Source organism: Oryza sativa, chromosome 3, assembly GCF_034140825.1.
Source record: "Oryza sativa Japonica Group chromosome 3, ASM3414082v1".
NCBI classification, from domain to species: domain Eukaryota; kingdom Viridiplantae; phylum Streptophyta; class Magnoliopsida; order Poales; family Poaceae; genus Oryza; species Oryza sativa.
In genome coordinates this window covers 10,259,307-10,273,448 of record NC_089037.1, presented here as the reverse complement: position 1 = coordinate 10,273,448, position 14,142 = coordinate 10,259,307, and the positions used below count along the sequence as shown (strand labels likewise).

Genomic DNA, 14,142 nt, shown 5'->3' with positions numbered 1-14,142 from the left:
ACCACTAGAAACAAGAAAAATGACACGGCACGGAGGCACCAATAAAATGAAAATGTTAAAGGAGAGAAAAAGGTGAGAGCGCACGAAAGGTTCATGGTCTTACGATATAGTAATTGGCAACCTAATAAGGCAGTGACACCTAGGCATATTTACTATCATTTTATTATCAAATTATTTAATTTGTAAAATAAAATTGTTCTCAAACATCTAAAAAGTTGGTATTAGAAATAAGTAAAAAGTTCGTATTATCTAAAAAGTAAACAATAGTAATCGGCAAAGAGAGACAAGGAAGTGTAAGTCAATTACTCCATTCATCTCAAAATACAGTAACTTATAGCCTACTTCATAAGTTAGTGGTGGTGGTGGTGGTAGACTCGTCGCCTCCCCTGCTAATGTTAGTATTATGAATTTGAAGATTTTTGTTCCAATAATAACATTTTTTTTCCTAACTAACCATTTGAAATAAAGTGGTGGATATCATTCGATCATATGAAATTTCTATGGAATGCCTAAATTTTATAGAAAATTTAACACGAGGTCCTCCATGGAAGTTCCCTTTGAGTATACCTAAACACCATTTTTATATTTTCATGTGTTTTACAATTGAAAAGGTTTGAGAAATTCCACTACAAACGTACGCAGGTTTCAAAACCATTGTTCATGAGAATGATATGTGTTACCAGGACCTACATACCAATGACACATAATAATATCTTTCAACTCCATGATTTTTACAACAACACTAGGCAAATCGACCATTTACAATCCTGTAAAAAAATATGTTTATCTTACTTTTTTAATTATCTCAATCCTGCAATTTTTCGCCCTTCATCTTTCTACCCAAAAAAAAAGATTTGATTTGATTAAATTTGTGCACTACATCCGTCAGAGCAAGTTTAATAGTATAGCCCACTACAAGCTCCAATTCATCTATAGCCAATCGAATAACCAATTCATACAATAGTTGCTTACTATACTATTAATATATGGTCCCACTTGTCATACACACATCATGTCTTGGAGTCCGCGCTGCAGCTGGCTACAGATCTACAGCCCGCTTCTCTTCTCTCTTATCTTTTATCTCATTAAAATATATCTATAGCTGGCTAAGGGCACCCACAATGGTTAGCTATAGGCTCTCTACAAGAGATCCATGTCAGCATATTTTTCTACTTGAAAGATATTAAATGAAAAGAGAGAGCAAAGCTATCTACTAACTTAGAGATAGTCTATAGAGAAAAACGAGACAAGGCATAAGAGAGCTATAGATACCCATGTAGATATACTATTGAGGTGGTTTACTATTAATCTAGTCTATTGCTGAGATGTATATATTTTATAGAAAACACATTACTTTACCATTGCGGGTGCTCTAACAGTCTGCTATTATATCTGCTCTCATGCGTCATCCATGGTAGTGGATAGAATGCAGAAAGCGGCTCTACGCGCCGCTACGCCTCCCTGTGCGGGATCAGGATGCCTCAGGCGAGCCACGTGACCACGTCTGATGTGGCGGGCTGGAGCTACTAGCTAGCGTGGCTTTCCGCCGCCGCCTACACCTTTGCCACGCAGCCCAAAACGAGTCCACCTTGCGCAGCAAACAAAACCAAAACCGCCGCGCGACTTGCGTCGCAAAACCAGAAAACACCACCACCGCCGCCGCACCGCACACGCCCCCGCCTTCCCCTGATTGCGACGAAACCATTTCCGTCGCGAATCTGGATTCTGGAGAGACCGTGAGTCACCGACGCGCGGGCCCCAAGCCACGCTGCCCCACCGAGCAGATCGCATCGCCCGCGAGATCACCGGCGCGCCGGCCTCCCCCACCCCAATCTCGCCCGTGGTTTTCGTCGAAAGGAATACAGGTTTTTGCACGGAAGCCCCCGGGTTTCCACACCAATTCTCGATCTGCCCCCGCCTCCATGGTATAAAACGAGACACATTCCTCCCCACCGCTGAATCCCTCCATCCACCGAACCATACCCAACAAGCGTCAAATCGCGTCAAAGCCAAAAACCTCATACAAGTCCAGGAATCTGTAATATATTCCGAGACTTTTACACGCATTCCAGTCATCACTAGTGTAGCGGTTGCTGCTTCTTCCCCGGGGAGGTTTATCGGATCTTGATGGAGACCCATATCGGATCCGTGGACGGGGCGGCGGCGGCGGCGGACAACGGCGCGGTGGGGTGCCCGGCGTCGGCGGTGGGGTGCCCGATGACCTCGGCGCGCCCCGCGCCCGTGTCGGCCGGCGAGGCGTCGCTGGGACGGCACCTGGCGAGGCGGCTGGTGCAGGTGGGCGTCAGCGACGTGTTCGCCGTGCCCGGGGACTTCAACCTCACGCTGCTCGACCACCTGATCGCCGAGCCCGGGCTGCGCCTCGTCGGCTGCTGTAACGAGCTCAACGCCGGGTACGCGGCCGACGGCTACGCCCGCGCGCGCGGCGTCGGCGCCTGCGCCGTCACGTTCACCGTCGGCGGACTCAGCGTGCTCAACGCCATCGCCGGCGCGTACAGCGAGAACCTGCCGGTCATCTGCATCGCCGGAGGGCCGAACTCCAACGACTACGGCACCAACCGCATCCTCCACCACACCATCGGCCTCCCGGACTTCTCCCAGGAGCTCCGCTGCTTCCAGACCGTCACTTGCCACCAGGTACGTGTCCCCCCCCTCTGCTCCTCCTCGGATTTCCCCCTAATTTCTTGGGTTGCAGATTTGGTTGGATCGATCGATGGTTTGCTAATGTTTGTGGATTCAGGCGGTGGTGACCAATCTGGAGGATGCGCACGAGCAGATCGACACCGCCATCGCGACGGCGCTGCGGGAGAGCAAGCCTGTGTACCTCAGCATCAGCTGCAATCTCCCAGGGCTGCCTCACCCCACGTTTAGCCGCGACCCCGTCCCCTTCTTCCTCGCCCCCAGGTACCCCTCTCCGTTTTATCATGAAGCTTATCCCTATAATCTACCAATTTTGTCATGCCATGTCTCGATTCAAGAGCGTAGGATTTTATTTACCCCAAAAAGGACGCCTGGTTGAATTATAAGTATTGAGATCGTGCATATTTGATACAGTACCGGAAGTTGTCTGATGATTTCAATATGTTGTAATATTTCACTTCAGTTCGATGCTATAAGATTGGTTGTACCAATGCATTTCAGATTTTTGATTCGATGCTATGAAATTGGTTGTACCATTGCATTTCAGATTTTCAGTTTGTCTGATGAAATTGTGGCTATGAGTTTGGTTGTACCATTGCATTTCAGATTTTCAGTTCGTCTGATGAAATTGTGGCATTGCAGGTTGAGTAACAAGATGGGTCTGGAGGCTGCGGTGGAGGCCACTGTCGAGTTCCTGAACAAGGCGGTGAAGCCGGTGCTCGTTGGCGGCCCCAAGCTGCGTGTGGCAAAGGCAGGGAAGGCCTTCGTCGACCTTGTTGATGCCAGTGGCTACGCCTACGCGGTGATGCCGTCGGCCAAGGGGCTCGTGCCAGAGACGCACCCCCACTTCATCGGCACCTACTGGGGTGCCGTCAGCACGGCCTTCTGTGCCGAGATCGTCGAGTCGGCCGACGCCTACCTCTTCGCAGGGCCAATCTTCAATGACTACAGCTCTGTCGGCTACTCCTTCCTCCTCAAGAAGGACAAGGCCATAATTGTGCAACCGGAGCGTGTCATCGTCGGGAATGGCCCGGCGTTTGGGTGCGTCATGATGAAGGAGTTCTTATCTGAGCTGGCTAAGCGCGTCAACAAGAACACCACTGCTTATGAGAACTACAAGAGGATCTTCGTGCCTGAGGGCCAGCCGCTGGAGAGCGAGCCGAATGAGCCGCTGCGCGTTAATGTGCTCTTCAAGCACGTCCAGAAGATGCTGAACAGTGACAGTGCTGTGATTGCCGAGACTGGTGACTCCTGGTTCAATTGCCAGAAGCTGAAGCTCCCTGAGGGCTGCGGGTGAGCATTCTGAAACTTGCTACAACCCTGTTGTGAATGGTTTTACAATGTTCTTGGTGAATATACTGAGTGGTTTATTGCATGCTGCAGGTATGAATTCCAAATGCAGTATGGTTCCATTGGATGGTCAGTGGGTGCATTGCTCGGATATGCTCAGGGCGCTAAGGACAAGCGTGTGATTGCCTGTATTGGTGATGGGAGTTTCCAGGTGAAGCACCGTGATCACTTGATCTTTTGATCAGATATGTTGCTAATATGATGGCATGTTACTGATGTGTGATCGTGGTAATTTCCTGCAGGTGACGGCACAGGATGTGTCAACAATGATTCGCTGTGCACAGAACAGCATAATCTTCCTGATCAACAACGGCGGGTACACCATTGAGGTGGAGATCCATGACGGTCCATACAACGTCATCAAGAACTGGAACTACACTGGCCTTGTGGATGCCATCCACAATGGAGAGGGCAAATGCTGGACTTCTAAGGTATGCTAACTCTTCGATCACCTGACATTCACCACACGAGGCTTAGACCGCAGATGCTCCTATATCTGAGGAACTGTTGCTGATGGTTGCCATGATGTACATTGCGCAGGTGAAGTGCGAGGAGGAGCTGACGGAGGCGATCGGGATGGCGCTGGGGGAGAAGGACTGCCTGTGCTTCATTGAGGTGATCGCGCACAAGGACGACACCAGCAAAGAGCTGCTGGAATGGGGATCGAGGGTTTCTGCTGCCAACTCCAGGCCACCAAATCCTCAGTAGAAACTTTTAGTACTTGTTGCAAGCTGGGCTCAATCATAATAATGTAAACACTTTGCCCTTCAGTTATGTTCCTTGTGTCCATTCCCTCGGGTTTCTGTTCTTCCAGTTTCGGTAGCTCTGTATCTACTTGTGAACATCTGTTTCTCCAATCAAATGCTACGAGGGTTATGAGAGGTTTTCAGCTTGCATCCAACTGTTTGATTTTGTGTTGCCATGTGCTATCCGGCACTTGGTAACGATTTGATGAGAGCATGGCCGGCCAGTGAATCCTGTGATCTGTGCGAGATCCGTCACGAGGAGGCAGGCTACTATTGCATGGTCCTCCCGTGAGGCCGTTACTTGTCTCTGTCTGCAAGACAGAATGGCGATGAAATTCAGAAGTGCTAGATCGGTGTCAACTGGGCAATAATCTGGTACTCCCTCCGTTTCAAAATAAATGTAGTTTTACACTATTTATGTTTACATTTGACCGTTCGTCTTATTTAAAATTTTTTTTATGATTAGTATTTTTATTACTATTGGATGATAAAATATGAATAGTACTTTATGTGTGACTAAATATTTTTTAATTTTTCATAAATTTTTTAAATAAGACGAATGGTCAAATGTTAGGCACGGATATTCACAATGTTAGACACGGATATTTACGGCTGTAATTATTTTAGGATGGAGGTAGTAGTAGTAAACCAGTAATCTTCTGGTCATCACCTCGAGATTCATTTTTTTTATGGAAGGCGTCGTCTAGCGCTGCGCATCGGTGCTGTCGCTTTATCCCATCCTGGATCAGAATATGTGTAGTGTTATCATCTCTGACGTGAGAAATGGCTAGTAGTAGCAAGTGGCTTGAACTTTTGGACCAGAGGCTACGCAGGTTGGCTTGGCACCTTGCCCGGACGCAGCTCCGCGTGCGTGCACCTGCAGTCCGCATGGTGATTATGCATCGCTTCCTGGCGTTTACTGGAGCAATCTGCTTGTCTGTATTGATGATGATTGACATTGTTATGTTGATTTTGCCGCTAATGAGGTCACCATTTTAGAGGGCCACTACCTAAAGTATATTCGTTCTGCTTAACTTTAACCAGTCCTGATTTAATTAAGATTGCGATTGGATTAAGTGGATCGTGGGAGCTACTTCCTCCGTCCTAAAATTCAACGTTTGACCGTTCGTCTTATTTGAAATTTTTTTATGATTAGTATTTTTATTGCTATTAGATGATAAAACATTAATAGTACTTTATGTGTGACTAAATATTTTTAAATTTTTTCAAATAAGACGGACGGTCAAACATTAAGCACGGATATCTATATATGTATTTATTTTAGGACGGAGGTAGTATTACAAAGCAAAGGTTGCTTTGTAGTATTATTAATACCGAAACGAAACTGATCCTTGTGCTTTGAACTTTCCACCGAAAAAGGCAAGTGTATCACATGCGAAGAGGACAAGTGATGACTGATATCGTCTGCCACGACCCACTACGTGGTACTCTAGTTGAAGCACTCAACCGCTGCGGCGCTTGTTGTTTTGCTGGATGGGGAGATTGCAACTGGTATTAAAGGCCCTGTTTGGATCCGGAGGGCTATTAAATAGCCCTTCGGAATCTTACTATTTAGGAGTATTAAACGTAGATTACTGACAAAACTCATTCTATAATCTCTAGGCTATTTTGCGAGACAAATCTAATAAGGTATATTAATCATAGATTAATATACATCATTAAATTCGTCTCACAGAATAGCCTAGAGGTTATGGAATCGGTTTTATCGATAATCTACATTTAATACTCCTAAATAATTCTGGAGGGCTATTTAATAACTCGGAGGATCCAACAAGGCAAGTTGTAGTTTTGCATCGTCACATAATTAATGTCTCGCGGCAAATCGCTTGTCGATTGTTGTTGTGCGTCTCTCTTCAGCCAACTCTCTCCCTACTACAAGTCCCAATTACCAAAGATGTTGTGCAATAGGGGATACTTCCTCCGTTTCGAAATATTTGACACCGTTGACTTTTTAGCACATGTTTGACCGTTCGTCTTATTCAAAAACTTTTGTGAAATATGTAAAATTATATGCCTATATAAAATTATATTTAACAATGAATAATGAATCAAATGATAGGAAAAGAATTAATAATTACTTAAATTTTTTAAATAAGATGAACGGTCAAACATGTTTAAAAAAGTCAATGGCGTCAAACATTTCGAAACGGAGATAGTAGATGTTTGTAAGAAAGGGCTTGCAACACTTCAGATCTCTGTTTTTCTTTTTAACGATCAGATGCACTGCAGTTTGTTCACAAGGCAGGATTCTGCAAGACAGGCATAACAAGGAAAAACTAGATTCCTTCCTAATTTCCTATCCTTCTGGAAGCACGAAACACAAAATGTGCTTGGAAGGACCATTGGTCGCAGAGTTCTAAGTGCAATCCATATGCATTGTCGATGATGACAACAGCCTATCTTTCTGCAGAAGATGGGAGGGGAAGGACGATTTACAGCTTGCAATGTGGGATTTGAGCTTTGGGATATTTGGATGGGCACTCCTGCATCTGTGGCAACGAAGCTCCATTGCGAGCACCCTGTCGTCACTGCTGATAGTTGCTGATCCACGCTGATCGATTTCTTCAATGACATCAACAGAATCAAGGAAAAATGTTGTGGTGAAGGAGTTCCAGTGTTTCTTGTTCTTCAAACTGGCAGAGTTGAAGTCCTGGCTTATGATGTGCAGGTGCAATTGCCTCATGGATGGAACCTGAAGAAACCAGAAAGCATATGAGCATGATCAGACCATCATTATTTTTGGATGATGGTTCGAATGAATCAAACTTTGAGATAAGGCAGTACCGAATGGTATCCGAGTCTGAATACCAAAGATGAATCTTCCTCTAGGAACTTCTGTGCCCATTTCACTCCAGCAGAATGCATTCTCCTCAGCAAAGGTAAGTGTTCTTTCTTGACATCTGCTAGAGAATCAAGACCATCCTTCCTAGATACAACCAAAACATGCCTTTTGGCCTGCAAATATGAAGTGCTGCTAAGATGCCAATTGGAGCACTAAATATCATAAATGACAATCATGAAAGTACATTTAAGCTGACAGACCTTGGGATAGAGGTCGTTCAGAACAACGAAGTCATCAGATATCTCTAGGAGAGAATCAGAGTTCTTGTAATTTTCTGGGTGCATCGCAAGCTCATAAAGAGCTTGGGCCCAGGATCCCCAAGTCTTAGTAGTGGTAACACCACTCCTCTTGCTATCTCCCTCTCTAGCCTGATTTGAGGATGTATTGGGTTGAACCAACTTGTGTTTTTTGGTCCTCTCAGAATCATGGTTGCACTCTCGCTTCGTTTTTGAATCATTAGGTGATGTCACTGCAGTTGCTGGCTTTTCTAAAGCAGGCTCGGTGTTCTGCTTCCCCATGCAGCTCTGGACAATGGCTACAAAGTTCTCAAAAAGTGATGTATATGCCTCATGGAGAATCTTAGAACCTTTTGTATAGTCATTCTTCAGACAATCCGGTCGCATTGGGTTCATGTTTGGCCCAAGCACATGTATGATATGGGTCACACCTTCCCTTTGATGCAGAGGAGAAGTTGATGGAAGTGGGACAGCAACAGAGCTCCCAGGTCTCAATGTGTCCGCGCATTCTTTGGTTGCACGTTGTAAATCTTCCCCAGCGGCATTGTATATTGCTGCATTAACCCCTCCACCTCCAGGTTTTAACCTCCTGCATGAAACATACAAATATTATCTTATGGTCCATAATACACAAGTAGATGTTTTTATTATAGTGGACTCCAACAAACCAGAATGATACAGGCTGCAACATGAAGAATATAATCTAGAAGCAGATCTTCATTCAGTTGGAACAAGTAGTAGATCCTAAAAGTATTGAAGTGTCCTAATTACCAGTTGGCAGCATTGGCAATCACATTGCATCGAAGGCCTCCTTTTGATTGCAGCTGAGTTATATCTCCCACAAAAGTGAAAAACCTGCTGGAGTTAATGTTCTTCTTAGCAGCCTTTTCCTTGACCAATGACAGTATTCTTGATTTATGGCTTAGGTCTACAAGAACTAGTCTTATATTATCATATTTCTGCAAGATGTCAGCCACTGCATCTACTATAATGTCTGATGCTCTATCAAGATCAAACTGAAAGTCAGCAGTAGAAATTGATGGAAATGCCAGAGTGCGCGAACTGATATCAGACAGAACACTCTCTCTACTTTGGTCTTCAATTTTCTTGCTATTGCTCAACTCCTTTACAGATTCCACTGTGCAGGTACCACCAACTTCAAGGTTCTGCTGTTCTGAAATATGATTTTGCATTTGCGGTATGCTTTCATTCGGTGTAACCTTATGTCCACCGGATTTTTCAGCAGAGCTTCCTGGTTTCTTTAGAAATTTCATTATGCCAACTTGTACAGGCCCTTTGCTATTCTGACCGAAAACTCCAGAATCAAGACTATCTGAAGGCCCTAATGCACTATACATGTCAACAGCCTTTTTAATTTCGTTGTTATCCTTACAGAACATGATTCGACTGAAACCTTCAGTCAGCAATGGTGTTTCCTTGTTCTTCAGCATGCGGTTCACAACCATGGCAGCCCTCCCACCTTGCAGGTTTCCTTCATGGCCCGTCCGGCTTACTGAGCGCGATATACAAACCTTTGCAGGGAGATCCAAGACAACGGCATGCACATCCACATGTACATGGCTGCCAAGCTTCATAAAGTCAGCGCGCTGTTCACGTTCCAAGTTGCAACGGTCAAGGAGAACACTCTTGCCCTCCTTCAGAGCATCTGCTGCAGCCTTCAAGCACTGGATTTTCGTCCCAGCTTTGCCATTTCCAATTGTATCCTGGACAACAAAAAAGCACCCACGCAGAATTCCATCAAGCAGTGCTGCAATTCCATTGACGGACAGTACTCGTAAAACAGCAAAATGCAAATCAGTGGGCACAAAATTATATACATGTATAATTCCATTACTACCAATGCTTCCTTCTTCCCTATGTGCCACCATCTTTGGGTATTACTACTACATTCTGTACTATATTCAGATACATGGAACTAATGCAATTAGGAACTAAACTACTACTACTACTATAGCTGCAGTTTCGAAGTCGCCACTTTGCTTCAAACATCAAATTCATGATCAGGAAGGGAGAAAAAAAAATCATGTTCATAGCACAGGTGACGATCTAATGGAACACATGATTGAGCGTGCGAGTGAACACCTGGCAGACGCGAGCCCAGGTGCGGCCGGCGGCGGAGCCGCCTAGGACGGCCTCGGCGAAGGTGGACTTGCCGCTGCCGGGGGGACCCACAAGGACCACCATCACCTGCTTGCCCCCGCCTTCCTCCGCCACCGTCGCCGACGCCGCCGACGCGCCTGCATCGAGACAGCACGTCCTAGGGTTTTAGCGGCGACGGGCGGAGAACAAAATGCGCAAAAATGGAAGGAGTAAAAACCCGCGGTTTACTGGCGCACCTGCGGTTGATGCCGGTGGCAGCGGAGCGGCGGTGGAGCCGCCGGCGTCGGGATCCATCTCTCGCGGAGGCGAGAAGTTGGCGGCTTCGTCGGGGGTTGAGAGACGAAGGGGGGAGATCGACGCTCGACGGCGCGGAGGCCAGAGGGCAGAGGGTCGTGGGGTGGGGGTGGGCCTCGTGGGAGAGATGCGGAAACCGGTGCATCCTGGCCATCCGTGCAGACCACGGTTTAATCTAAGCCTTCGGTTGCTTAGCATCTCGTATTATCGAAATTTTAGGGGGAAAACATCAAAGAATTGCAAAAAGGAAATAAAAAGAAAAGCCTTTGCTTACTCTACTCGTAGAGTATGAATCAGTCTACGAGCAGAATATGAATCAACTGCAAAAAAAAAAAAAAATAATAAATAAATCAGTATGCATCAGTTGCAAAATATAAATTTATAGTATGAATAAATTGAAAAAAGATTAGTATGAATTAGTTGCAAAATAAATGTTATAGTATGAAACAATTTGCAAAAAATAAAAAAGTATGAACTTATAGTATGAATCAATTGTAAAAAAGATGATCATTTTGTTTGGCGTTGGACGAGTGACAAGCGCTACTCTGCGTGTTCAGCGTACCAGATGTGCTTCTATGGTCTATGGACAGCACTCCTTTGCTTGTGCTGATATTCTCTGGCACCCTAAGGGTCCTGCAAAATGCAAGATCTTCCTCTGGTTTGCTTTTTAGCGACGCTGCTGGATGGCAGATCTCCTCCAGAAGCGCGGCATTGATAGTCACTCGGTTTGCCCCTTTTGCGCTCAAGAGCTTGAGACGGCGAACCACATCCTCCTCGATTGTGTGTTTGCTCGACAGATCTGGCTCCGTGTATTGTTGCCTCTTGGTTGGGCTGCCCTCTCTCCCTCCCGAGGTAGCTATCTCCAGGTTTGGTGGCCTTCGTCCAAGACATGCTTGCCTGAGCATCTCCGACACGGCTTCGATTTTCTAATCCTCTTGGTCTTCTGGCAACTATGGAAGGAACGGAACTCCAATGTTTTCGACTTTGCGTTATCTCTGGTCTCGGAGGTCCTTTAGTCCATCCGCTCAGAGGGCCATCTTTGGTTGTTAGCTAGCATTGCTAATTTTGGGGTTTTATTGGGAGAGTAGTGGGCTCTGCCCCCTTTCCGCTGGTTGGAGTCATATTTTCCGAGTCTTTTTCCTTTGGTCTTTTGATTCCCTCCTCTCTTGGCATAAGTCGGTCTGGCTTAATGCGTTGTGTAACGAATATTCTTATCTTCTAATATATTGACGTGCAATCATTTTGCGCCTTCGAGAAAAAAAATTGTAAAAAAGATAAGTATGAACCAGTTACAAAATTCAATTGAAAAAAAGAAAAAAAGATAATTATGAATGTATAGTATGAATCGACAAGCGAGCAAAGTATGAATCAATTGCCAAAAAAAATATGAACTTGTATGAATCAATTGTAAAAAAAAAAGATAAGTATGAACCAGTTGCAAATTTCAATTTCAGAAAAGAATTATAAATCAGTCAATTGCCAAAAAAAGAGTATGAACTTGTATGAATCAATTGTAAAAAAAAAGTATGAACCAGTTGCAAATTTCAATTTCAGAATAGAATTATAAATTAGCTGATATATTGACGTGCAATCCTTTTACGCGTTCGAGAAAAAAAATTGTAAAAAAGATAAGTATGAACCAGTTACAAAATTCAATTGCAAAAAAGAAAAAAAAGATAATTATGAATGTATAGTATGAATTGACAAGCGAGCAAAGTATGAATCAATTGCCAAAAAAAAATTATGAACTTGTATGAATCAATTGTAAAAAAAAAAGATAAGTATGAACCAGTTGCAAATTTCAATTTCAGAAAAGAATTATAAATCAGCCAATTGCCCAAAAAAAGAGTATGAACTTGTATGAATCAATTGTAAAAAAAAAATATGAACCAGTTGCAAATTTCAATTTCAGAATAGAATTATAAATCAGCTGCAAAAAAATTTTTTTTATAGTGTGGCAGAATAGAAAAAAAAATTATAGTGTGGAAGAATAGAATTATGAATCAGCTGCAAAAACATTTTTTTATAGTGTGGCTGCTGGGATTCGAGCCCAGGTCTCCACGGCCACAACGTGGAATTCTCACCACTAAACTACAGCCACTTTGGTGAAAAGAGAGGATGTAAAACCCTATTTGTAAATATGATTTTTTTACTAATCATATTAGTAGAATAATAACTATATTAAGTAAACTATCGATTCGTACAACGATGTTCCAAAATCCACCCTTAAAACCAAAGCCGGCAGTTCAGTACAATATCACACGAGTATCTGATCAAAGCACCGCAAAAGGCAGCTACAAATCCAACGCGATTTCATCACCCAAAGACCCACAAATCTAGCGAGCTCATTGTGTGAGTGATAGTACGTAGCCTAGAACTCGTTGAAGTGAATGGCGCCGAGCTTCCAGACGAGGTACGTGGTGCCGAACATGACGACGGTGATGAGCGTGAAGGAGGCGGCGATGACGATCACGTCGGTGCCGAACGGCAGCGCCTCGAACGTCCACCCTTCCTTGGGCAGGCCGCGCTTGCTGTCGTCGAACATGTTGCTCGGCGCCTCGGGCAGCCGCGACGACCGCTTCTTCCCGGCCTTCCCGTCCGTCTCCCGGAGCGCGTCCAGCACCCGGCTCCCGAACTCCGGCTTCTTCCCTGCCGCCCCAGCCGCCGCCGACGCCGCCGAGGCCTTGCCCTTCGGAGACGAGCCCCCAGGCTCCGCGTACTTGCCCAGCACGCGCGCCGCGCGCAGCCGCTCCCGCGCCGTCAGTGGCGCCCGCTTCGGCGGCTCCTGGGGCGGGCTGCCGTTGGCGCTGGGCGCGGCCGGCGGCGGAGGCGTGTTTGTTGCTTCCTGTGCCGCGGGCGCCGCGCGGTCGTTGTCGGCGGCCGGGCACGTTCTTGCATGCTTGCTCCTCGCCGGCGAGAGCAGAAGGGACAGCTCGGCCGGGGGAGGCTTGTGGTGGAAGGCCGCCGCTGTCGTCGCCGCCTTCTGGAAGTGATGCCTCGAGCAGAAGGTGAGCTGCGTGTATGGCGAGGAAGATCTGGTGACGCCTCCTCCTAGCTGCACATCCAGTTGCATCGGCAAGCCAAGATTAATTAGCATGCTTAAACAGCTAACCAATCACAACTCTAAAGATGGTCGAAACTCGAAACAGTTTCACTGAATTATGCACGTAACCCTGTAACGAACTACAGATACATCAGTTTTTGCAGTCCCACTTCTGTAATTAGAACCACATGATTCCTATCTAGCAAAGTGGCAACAGCATGGTTGCGCAAGAAGCATCAAGAAAGAAGGGGAGAGGGAAGAAACCATGAAGCTAAGACAGAGAAAGAATGGAGCAGGAGGTAGGAGCTTACTTTGGCAGTAGTAACCTTGGAGGGAGAGGAGCTGAAGGTGGTGGCAGCCATCTTCGGCTCATCTGCTTGGCCACAGCGACTGCAGAGTTTTGATGCCGATGACAATGGAGATAGACTTCGTGAGGCCATCCGCAAATCGGGTCCTGGGGATGAATGCTTAGACCCGACAACTCTTTGGGCCGGGCCAAATGTGTGTGCCAGCAGCCTGCATAAGCCAGCCTGCTGGAGGAGCAAGCTTTCAACTAAAGTACGATTACGCACAAGTAACATGTACTCCGTAACAGGCAAGCTGACAATTAGTAGCGTGTTCGGCTCAAAGTCTGAAACTCTCATGTCCACAGAATTCTTTTATGAATTCTATGGCAGAATGAAAAAGAACTTACGAATATCCATACACAACCTGTTTTGCTCCACCAATCCAATCAACCATCTCACTTGTTTACACACAAGGAACTGATCATTTTCAGAATTCAGAGTGAGAGATAGAGACGACAGTCGCACATCAGCACATGATAGTATC

At 45.7% G+C, this 14,142-nt stretch overlaps 3 protein-coding genes and 1 non-coding gene across 5 annotated transcripts; 1 reads left to right on the top strand and 3 right to left on the bottom strand.

Moving 5' to 3' along the window:
• Positions 1 to 1,957: 1,957 nt before the first annotated feature.
• On the top strand, positions 1,958 to 4,909 carry LOC4332519 (pyruvate decarboxylase 2-like). Its single transcript, NM_001402139.1, has 6 exons — positions 1,958 to 2,655; positions 2,759 to 2,922; positions 3,301 to 3,951; positions 4,042 to 4,159; positions 4,251 to 4,439; positions 4,549 to 4,909. The coding sequence occupies exons 1-6, from the start codon at positions 2,128 to 2,130 to the stop codon at positions 4,714 to 4,716; spliced, it is 1,818 nt and encodes a 605-aa protein (NP_001389068.1). The 5' UTR covers positions 1,958 to 2,127; the 3' UTR covers positions 4,717 to 4,909.
• Positions 4,910 to 6,952: 2,043 nt separating this feature from the next.
• Positions 6,953 to 10,366, bottom strand: LOC4332518 (transcription factor bHLH140). The gene is made up of 6 exons (XM_015772734.3): positions 10,211 to 10,366; positions 9,957 to 10,111; positions 8,625 to 9,577; positions 7,818 to 8,442; positions 7,560 to 7,730; positions 6,953 to 7,467 (listed from the first exon to the last, which is right to left on the bottom strand). The coding sequence occupies exons 1-6, from the start codon at positions 10,266 to 10,268 to the stop codon at positions 7,132 to 7,134; spliced, it is 2,298 nt and encodes a 765-aa protein (XP_015628220.1). The 5' UTR covers positions 10,269 to 10,366; the 3' UTR covers positions 6,953 to 7,131.
• Positions 10,367 to 12,297: 1,931 nt separating this feature from the next.
• On the bottom strand, positions 12,298 to 12,369 carry TRNAH-GUG (transfer RNA histidin (anticodon GUG)). Its single transcript has one exon. It is a non-coding gene; the product is annotated as a tRNA-His (tRNA).
• A 60-nt stretch (positions 12,370 to 12,429) lies between these two features.
• Positions 12,430 to 13,843, bottom strand: LOC4332516 (uncharacterized). 2 transcript variants are annotated; one of them, XM_015777242.2, is made up of 2 exons: positions 13,623 to 13,843; positions 12,430 to 13,323 (listed from the first exon to the last, which is right to left on the bottom strand). In XM_015777242.2, exons 1-2 carry the CDS (start codon positions 13,749 to 13,751, stop codon positions 12,640 to 12,642), a joined length of 813 nt encoding a protein of 270 aa, XP_015632728.1. In that variant the 5' UTR covers positions 13,752 to 13,843; the 3' UTR covers positions 12,430 to 12,639. The 2 variants fall into 2 exon arrangements, with proteins under 2 accessions (XP_015632728.1, XP_066164653.1); XM_066308556.1 differs by having other exon boundaries at positions 12,430 to 13,451; positions 13,623 to 13,718.
• Between the last annotated feature and the right edge of the window lie 299 nt (positions 13,844 to 14,142).